Raw genomic sequence first — 10,336 nt, forward strand, 5'->3', positions numbered from 1 at the left:
TTCATGAAATATTTTTTTTAAAGAAATAGCACATCTATCAAGTTTAAATTTTTTAATTAGTTTAAACAAAGAAATCATTAAGACTAGATGTATGAGATTGTTTAAAACCAAAGAATTTAAAAACAATCATTAGTTTAGATCAAAAAAATAAAGGGCAATAAAATGTTGAGTAATCCTACTTTCTCGTTGGTTCCCACTCCTAATCATTCTTAGCAAATCAATTTATGGAAGTGACATGCCATAATAAAACACCAAAATCAAATGTTGAGATCAAATGATGTTATTATGGAAGTGACATGCTACATGAACATTATTGAGATCATAACATTAATAAAATAAGAAAGTGAGACATGGTGCAACACACTTAATGGATTCATGCATTTGTATAGGTTGTTTATATCTCTTAATATTGAGAGACCTAGGAGGTACATCACTATAGTTTTTAAGCTACCAAAACTTTGCATTAAGCTTTCTCTCTATGTTGATTTTTTTTTAAAAATCACTAATAGTGTTTAATCTCATAAATTCTATGTATACTTATGAACTTATGAAATACAACCCTCCCATCATCATTTTTATCGATACCAAAGAGATGTAACAATTTGTAAAGGGAAGTCTCGTATATGCTTGATCATAAATTAGCTTGTGATATAAGAATGGACAATTTTCACTCCACCCTTCTTGTGTGCACATGCACACACATAGGCACATGTGCACATGCATTACACATACACACACATGCATGTGCATGCATACATGTACATACACACATGCATGCATGCACACACACACATACATGCATATACATACACATACATGTATGCATACACGTGCACATACAAACATACACCTTTTATCAAAAGTTAATTTATTTTTATTGCCAAACAAATATGATGAGATGCAGTTATTCTTAATGGTAAGAAGAAGCCAAAAGATTCATAAAAAGTGTGTGTGTGCTTGTAAGAAAAGTTTGACATGAGAAAAGTGTAATAATATCTAGAAATAATTATGGTGTTATAACATGTGTGCCTATAATAAAAGCTTGACGTGAGAAAAGTGTAATAATATCTAGAAATCAATACAACTATAATAGTAAAGAGATGCATTGGTATAAAATCATGTTCAAGATGCTTATATTAAAAAAGGGTGGAGACACTTGACAAGGCCATGCAATTCTCTTAGGACATAACTTTTCTAAAGATAATAGTAGAACGATCTTCAAAAGCATCCCAATTTGAGATGTTTATATTAGAAAAGGGTGGAGACACTTTTTGACAAGGTCGTGCAATTCTCTTAGGACATATCTTTTCTAAATCTCATAGTAGAATAGTCTTCAAAGGCATCCCAATTTGATGTGGGGAAAATATTATGACCCTAAACGAAGGATGTCAAAGTGAAATTATGAGTGTGAAACAAACCAAGATCTTAAAGGAACATATGGTGGAATATTTATATGCTTCCATGTGAATATGAGTTAACATGTTTGTGAAGAAAGGCTTGGAAGCGCTTTTTATGAGTCACAAATACATATTCTAAAGAAAGTATGGATAAGCTTCCTTTTTCACTATTAAATAATTAAAAAACTACATCACCCTATAATGGATGATTATGTAGTGGGAGTATGATAAAAGAAAAAACCATTGTAATAATATTTTAAGTAAGGATTTATAACTCAAAAAAATAAGCACATAATATATGGTATAAACGTTTTTAACCGAGGAGAAAATGGTTGAGCTTAAAATGCAGTGAGAAGAGGCACAAAGACCATGCAAAGACATGCGAGGTTAGAAATTCTACTCTTAATGTCATACTCATAGAAATGGATGGGGAAGAGCATGGAAAAAATTTGCATGAGTTTGTGGAATGCAATGAATGAATGGGAGAAGAAGAGACATAAACTTGATGGGGATTTTCCTTTTGATCATCCCAGTGATTCTTGTGGTGGAAAAGATTTGGATAAATATCATGATGGATTTCCAATAGTGTGTACATTGGGTGATTCATGCAAGGATGCCACTTTGTGTACATTGTCTCATGGGTGCAAAAATGCTCAAACTTTGAGGCTTAAGACCTACATCAAAGGTAGAGTGGGACATATCCTTATAGATAGTGGGAGTACACGTAGTTTTGTCAATGCCAAATCCTTGCAAGTGGCCAGTGTGACAAAGATGCAATGCACAATGTTTTGTCAAACTGTGGGGTTGATGTTCGATAAGGATTATGCATGCAAAGTTGATTTCTTGGTCGTGGAAATGGGATCACTTGTTGCTGACATCATCTTGGGATGTGATTGGTTAACCACTCTTAGTTCATTCACCATGAATATACAACAAGGGTTGATGAAATTTATGCATGATGAAAAGCTTGCTAGCTTGAGGGGTTTATGTGGGCCAAAGTTGGTAATGATAAATGGGCCCGATTGACATCATCTTGAGAGCGATTAGTTGACCACTCTTGGTTCATTCACCATGAATAACAACAAGGCTTTATGACATTTATGCATGGTGAAAATCTTGTTAGCTTGAGGGGTTTTATGACATTTATGCACAGTGAAAAGCTTGTTAACTTGAGGGGATTATGTGGGCCAAAGCTGGTAATGATAAATGCTATATAACTTAAGAGTGAGATGTGGAAAAAAGGTCAAATGTTTATACTATAGCTTTGCAATGATGATGGCAATGAGGAAGTTACATAAGGGTATATCAAAACTTTTGGAAGAGTATTCAACATGCCAAAGTGCCACCACCAAAAAGAAAGGTAGATCATGTTATTAAACTAGATCCAAATGCAAAGGTTGTCAATAAACCTCTATAGGATTTCCATGGTGGAGACAGATGAGGCTAAAAAAGTTAAAGAGCTGATTGATATGATTTGGGTTAAGCCAAGAATAAAGGATGAGGCTAAAAAAGTTAAAGAATTGATTGATATGGATTAGGTCAAGCCAAGTCACTCACCATTTGTTTCACCCATTCTACTTGTGAAGAAGAAGGATGCTGCTTTTTACATGTGTGTGTGGATTTTAGAGATGTAAAGAAGAATACAATTAAGAAACGTTACCCTATTCCAAGGATGGTAAATTTCCCATGCGCGTGGATTTTGAGATGTGAGAAAGATTGCGATTAGGAACCATTAAATGATATCCTTGATAAACTAAAAGGTGCATGCTGCATTTCAAAGATTAACTTGAGATCAGGCTACCAAGGAATTAGAATGAAGGAAGGGGGTGAAATCAAAATGGTATTTAGGAACGAGAGAGGTCTCTTTCACTATATGGTGATTCCCTTTGATATCCTTGATGAACTCAAAGGTGCATGCTTCTTTTCAAATATTGACTTGAGATCAGGTTATTACCAAATTAGAATGAACTCAAAGGTGCATGCTTCTTTTAAAATATTGACTTGAGACTGGCGGGCTATTATTGAATTGGAAAATGAACTCAAAGGTGCATGCTTCTTTTTAATATTGACTTGAGACTCGGTTATTACCGAATTAGAATGAAGTAAGGGATGAAATCAAAATGGCATTTAGGAATGAGAGAAGTATCTTTCACTATATGGTGATGCCCTTTGGTTTATGCAATGCTCCCACTACCTTTCAAGCCTTGATGAATGAGACACGTCTCTATTCAAATTGGTGTTGGTCTTCTTGGATGACATCTTTATATGTAACAATAGTGAAGAAGAGCATATGAGGCATGTGTGTGAAGTTTTGGAGGCATTTAGGGTCAATCCATTATATACCAAAAAGAGAAAATAAACATTAATGGTGAACGAGGTGGAGTATTATTAGTAAGGATGGTATTAGAGTGGATCCTAAGAAAGTGGACTGTCAAGAATTGGCCAATACCATCACCACACAATTAAGAGGTTTTTACATCTCTCATCGGGTGTCATTCTTATAGGATGCAATGGCTAATAAGAGTTTTGAAGAGCTCAAAAGAATGCATTCACCCCCTATTATTGTATGTCCAAAATTTTCTAAGCCTTTAACCACCATAAGGGTCAATGAATGTGGAAGAGGGATTGGGGATGCTTTTTATCAAGATCATGGGGTAATTGCTTTTGCTAAGTGAAAAGGAGACGAAGATGCATGTATATGAACAAGAAATGATAGCCATTTCATCCAATTAGGAGATGGCATAATTATCTTTGTGGGAGTAAGTTCTATCGAGTGCTCAAGTATTTCTTATCACAACCCACACTCTCACACCCAAGCAAACGATATGGTTGGCTACACTCCAAAACTATGACTTTGAGATCACTTATATAAAGCAGAAAGATAACTCATTATCAAGGACATGGGAATTTTTATTTGAAGAGCCATATTAGAAGTGCATAAAGATTAGATTAGGGATATATAAGAGGAATATTTGTTGGATGAGGATTGAACTCATATGATGTAAAAATTACAACATGGGACATGCAAAGAATTGCCTTATTTTTATATGAGAAATGGTCTCATATACTTCAAGGAAAAAGTCTATCTTGTTCCAATTTTGGCATTCCATGAAAAAGATGTTGGATGAAATGCACTCTTTATTATTGATGGCGAGCCATTATGTGTATTGCCTATGTGTCCAAGAAGTTACCATGTCAAATGAACAAAGATCCTACTCATAAAGAGGGTGGATTACTTCAGCCTTTGCCTATTCTAGAAGGCAAATGGACACATATTGCTATGGACTTCATCACATGTATTTGGGATATGATTTATGTGGAGGTAGATAGGTTGATAAATGCAACTCATTCTATGCCCACAAAAGTTAGATATTTGGCATCACAACAAGCAGTACATCAATTCATGGAGAGTGTGTTTAGATTGCATGGAGCAATGTAACAAATATTAAATGATAGAGAAGTGAACTTCAGTAGTTTTGGCACACTCTATTTGTAAGGATGGGAGCAAGGTTGACGCCTAGCACTACTTATCATCTCGAGATGGATGGTGAACGAATGGTCAGAGACTTATTTGAGGCATTATTGTTTTGATAACCAATGTTCTTAGGACGCGTGGATGCATATGGCAGAGTTTTCTTATAGTAGTACCTATCACTATAGCATTAGGATGTCACCATTTTGTTGAAATATACAAGTGAATAGGGTGTGTGCAGGAACAAGCCCTTGGTTAGAGGCTGTAAAAGAGAATCTGTAGATGTGAAAGAACCTGTAAAAAGGTGAGAAGAATCTACTGGGAGAGAATAAAGGGTAGCATGAGAAGATTTAGGAAGTGTGGAGATATTTTGGGAGAGGTGGAGAGAATCAAGCAAAAGAGGTGGAGTGAATCAAGGAGAAATCAGTGGGATTAGATGCTTGGATGTAAACTCTATAAATTGAGGCATTGGTCTAATGAGAATTTGCTGGTTTTTGATTATCCATGCCTACATTAAGCTATTAGTTAATTATAATCACATCTTAATTATCATCTAATCACTTTGTTAATGATGTTAATTCTACTATTTGATCCACCATAGCTCATCACATTGCTGTAATTTTAACATGGTATCAGAGCCAAGCCTAGAATCCATCAAGTTTATGAGCCCATTATCTAGATAATTAGGAAATAATCAAATTTTTAGTTATTTTCAACTATGAAGGAAGACATGGACACGAGAAGAGAAGCTGCCACGACAAGAAGACTGAAGACAAGAGAATATGTGAGGCTCCAAAGAGTGAGGAGCCATGTGAAAATCTCTGAGAGAGAGAGAGAGAGAGAGAGAGAGAGAGAGAGAGAGAGAGAGAGAGACCCCACAACCCAATGTAACCTGCCCCAACAAAGTAAAACCACCTCTGAGCCACCGATGATGTAGGCCACGTGGTAGATGTATGTGTGAGCACTTTAGTCAAGGTCGCGGGGGCACGTGTAGTAGCCTTGGACACATAGAGAGAGAGAGTGTCAAGGATGATGAGTTTAGGGACTTGAGGCACTGGTCGCGGACTATCAAGTAAGAGAGAAACTTGGTACAGGGTCTAGGTGTGCTAAGTTCACTTGAGGGGAGGTGTGCTAGGCACTGGTCTCGGACTATCAAGTAAGAGGGAAACTTGGTATAGGGTCCAGGCGTGCTAGGAGTATTCACTTGAGGGGAGGTGTTGAAATATACAAGTGAATAGGGTGTGTGCGGGAACAAGCCCTTGGTTAGAGGCTGTAAAAGAGAATCTGTAAATGTGAGAGAACCTGTGAAAAGGTGAGAAGAATCTATTGGGAGAGAATAAAGGGTAGCATGAGAAGATTTAGGAAGTGTGGAGATATTTTGGGAGAGGTGAAGAGAATCAAGCAAAAGAGGTGGAGTGAATCAAGGAGAAATCAGTGGGATTAGATGCTTGGATGTAAACTCTATAAATTGAGGCATTGGCCTAATGAGAATTTGCTAGTTTTTGATTATCCATGCCTACATTAAGCTATTAGTTAATTACTCACTAATCACGTCTTAATTATCATCTAATCACTTTGTTAATGATGTTGATTCTAGCATTTGATCCACCATAGCTCATCACATTGCTGTAATTTTAACACATTTGAGGTTATGTATGGGTACAAAATAAATTTGCCAATGGTTGTTTTCAAGCAAGATGGTATGAATCCAAATGTAAGGGATTAAGTGGAAAAGATGTAAGCCATACTCCAACAACGCAAGGACAACCACAAAAAGTCTCAAGAGAGAATGAAGCACTATGAAGATGATTGTAGAGACCATTATCTTTCAAAGAAGGGGATTTGGTGTTTTTACAGATTTCCAAGAGTAGATATGGCTCTCATGCAAAGGCAACACATGCACAAAGCTTGCTCATCATTTCTATATGGACCATTCAAAGTGTTGAGGAGAAGCTGCCTATTAATAGTTACTTCCTCCCACCACTAGGATACATGATGTTTTCCATGTATCACATTGAATGCTTACTTGGGTCAAGATGTGCAAGTGGTGGATGAGCTACCTCCATGGACGAGTAGGGCATGATTGAATATGTGCCAAAGATTACTTCATAATCATTTTCTAGTGGATCTGATGGAACACTTAGTGAAACAGAAAGATTTACCCCTTAAGGAGGCTTCATGGCATCTCGCTTTTATGTTCTTATGGATGCAGTGGGTGGTGGATAATCAAGGCAGCAGGTGTGGATTATATGCTTGCTAGAATTTTAGTTATGGAGGCCCTATGAGCTCCTATATGCAAAAGATCTTCATGGCAGCTATGTGATGATATTGGGATTTATGGAAGGCTGATTTGAGAGCATTACATGAAGTTTTTGATCATATGGATAGCATTATACTCTCATGGATAGATTTTATAGCCATGTCATTTTGGTCATTTCATGACACATGGCTTACATGGCATGGTTATACTGAATACCATCTCTTGAGCTGAATGATGCTAATGGTTTTTTCGAGGAATGGGTGGGGATCATTTGTATCAATGGTGGGCCCATGGACATGAAAAGTGCCATGGACATATTAATATAGGCCTTTGGGCTATGGCCTATATGCTTGTAAACTTGGGCATGGGCATAGTTAAATAAGTGTGAAAGGAAGTGTATAAGATCATTATTAGGTCTAATCCTACACTAATCAATATACTAATCGCTAGTGTATAAGATCACTAGTGCATTTAGATATGGGGAGATGCGTTCATAATGAATCATGTCATAGATGTTTTTTTAATCATAGAAGGGGACGCATGCCTTTAGAAACACATATGATTTTATCTTTTGAAAGAATCTAGTAAAAAGGTGGTTTCGAATTTTTTTCACACATGCCTATTGAACCTAGTGCACAAATATATATAATTGATGAAGGAAAAATAGTCAAAGAAAGGATATGAAAGTGGCAAGAACCAAAAAGCTAAAGGTAGATGCGTGAAGTTCTATTGTCCCATATTGAGATGAGCTTACATGTTTGTGAAGAAATAGTCAAAGAAAGGATATGAAAATGGCAAGAACCAAAAAGCTAAAGGTAGATGCGTGAAGTTCTATTGTCCTATATTGAGATGGCTTTCATGTTTGTGAAGAAAGTCTTGAAGGATCTTGTACAAGCCATATGAATACAAGAAAGCACATATGCTAGGAAAAGTGTGGACCACTTTCACTATTAAATACAAGAAACTATAGCATCGAGCTTTAGTTTGTGATGGAAAGAAATGTGGATTGTGGAGGGATTATGATACACCATGTTACATGTGGAATCTGATTATGTGTTACTCATTATTGGGAAATGTTACATAGGGCCTCATTTACTTCTCGCACATGCTCGGAGACAAGCTTCAAAATTTAATGCACGAGGAATTTGCTGAATTGAACATCTAAAAATCACTCTCTAACTATAGCTATTGCTCTTATCAAGACAACAAGAGTAAGCTAGAAGGTTAATACACACACCTTTACACTCTCTCTCTCTCTCTCTCTCTCTCTCTCTCTCTCTCTCTCTCTCTCTCTCTCTCTCTCTCTCTCTCTCTCTCTCTCTGCAATCCTTATCATTGCTCAAAATGGTAGTAAGCTAGGTTTATAGTTTACCCTAGCAAAAACCATGGGCTTGAGAAAAGGTTCGCTTAGAATGACTATCATTACTTCAGATGTCACTATGCTTGAGAAAAGGTTCGCTTAGAATGACTATCATTACTTCAGATGTCACTATGCTTGATTGCAATTTATAATGAGAGGATCACATGCATTTACTCTTTTGAGATAAAATATTTCTAACGTTTGAATACTTGATTTTTGTTTGTAATAATAAAAGGGTGGATCAACTAGAGTAGTTTAAAGTTTTCACTATGTATCGTTTGAATACTTGATTTTTGTTTGTAATAATAAAAGGGTGGATCAACTAGAGTAGTTTAAAGTTTTCACTATGTATCGTGTGTGAGACCTTTTTAAAATATTTTGAACATAAAGTTTTCACTATGTATCGTGTGTGAGACCTTTTTAAAATATTTTGAACATTTTAATGCTTGGAATCTCCTCACACCCATTTCATGCACCCAAGTGATGAAAGCAAACAATATAAGTCCAATGATTCCAATGTTATGCGAGCACCTCTCCCTATGGGCGTGTTCACATGACAGCTTGAGTTCCCAACCCGATGCCAAGTGGTTGGGAAGAACGGCTTTGATTTGGGCAACATTGCCCAAGTGGTGGTTTTGTGGATGTGGCTGTGAGAGATAGGTGTTCATCTTCTACTCTACACTTGTGCATACTCTCACATATGAAAAAGATTCAAAGGAAGTGTGGGTTTCATCTTGTAGCCAACCGAAGGGGTTTATGTGAACAAGCCCTAAGTGATAAAGGTTTCCTCCAAAGTAGTTTGCATAGTATTATTACGTGTATAATAAAAATATTCGGATTTTAGAAGGTAGCGTAGCAAAAATCGTCTATGATTGTTGTGGAGCTTTTGCTTTCCCTTTTCGAAAAGCCGTGCTGTATGCATATATGATTGGTATAAGCCTGGACTGTTGAGACTGCAAACTTGCAAACTTGCAAAGGGACGGACAACGTTGGGGAGAGAGCAGACAGTGACGTGCTTGGCTAGAAACGAAGTCCACTTGTAGGCTACATGTAGCCTAGGTGGGGGCGATCGGCCTCAGGAAGAGCTAGGTGCCCCATAAGCTTTATCTTGTTTACCGAGGTATATAAAAGAGAGCCTGCGCCCCGTCCCAGACCGCCACCATACCTCCGCCCGAGATGGCCTCAGCGCCGGCTTCCCCCGCCCCTCGCTTCCTTAATCGGGTTCCCGTCCTCGCCAAGTACTACTACACACCCTTCTTCCAAATCTCGCTCATCGGTTTCATATGCTTCTGCTGCCCGGGCATGTTCAACGCCGTCAATGGCATGGGCGCTGGCGGACAAGAAGACCCCCAGGCCGCCAACAATGGCCTCACCGCCCTGTACGCCGCCTTCGCCGTCTTCGGCCTCCTCGGTGGCGGCATCTACAACCTCCTCGGCCCGCACAAGACCTTCTTCTTCGGCTGTAGCTTCTACATCCTCTACGTGGGCTCCTTCCTCTACTACAACCACCACTCTAACCAGACCTTTGTCATAACGGCAGGCGCCCTGCTAGGCATGGGTGCTGGGCTGCTGTGGGCCGGCCAGGGCGCTATGATGACCGCCTACCCTACCGATGATCGCAAAGGCATGTACATTTCTCTCTTCTGGAGCATCTTCAACTTGGGCGGCGTCGCGGGCGGCTTCATCCCATTCGCTCTCAACTACCACAGTAACTACGGCTTCGTCAATGACCAGACCTACATAGCTTTCATGGTGGTGATGGGCCTGGGCACCCTCCTCACGCTCACGCTGGCCAAGCCGGAGTGGGTCATCCGAGAAGATGGCAGTCCTGTAGTAACGGCGCGCTA

At 38.4% G+C, this 10,336-nt stretch overlaps 1 protein-coding gene across 1 annotated transcript in view; it reads left to right on the forward strand.

Annotated features, from left to right (window-relative positions):
* Positions 1-9,457: 9,457 nt before the first annotated feature.
* The window catches only part of LOC147610397 (UNC93-like protein 1), a 1,914-nt gene continuing 1,035 nt past the window's right edge, over positions 9,458-10,336 (forward strand). Inside the window, exon 1 of the mRNA XM_086786411.1 lies at positions 9,458-10,336. This exon is cut by the window's right edge and continues 1,035 nt beyond it. Coding sequence (XP_086642537.1) covers positions 9,666-10,336 — 671 coding nt within the window. The 5' untranslated portion in view covers positions 9,458-9,665.

The sequence above is a fragment of the Cibotium barometz genome, chromosome 49 (genome assembly GCF_041138505.1).
Source record: "Cibotium barometz isolate CiBa-2024 chromosome 49, ASM4113850v1, whole genome shotgun sequence".
In the NCBI taxonomy this organism is placed as follows: domain Eukaryota; kingdom Viridiplantae; phylum Streptophyta; class Polypodiopsida; order Cyatheales; family Cibotiaceae; genus Cibotium; species Cibotium barometz.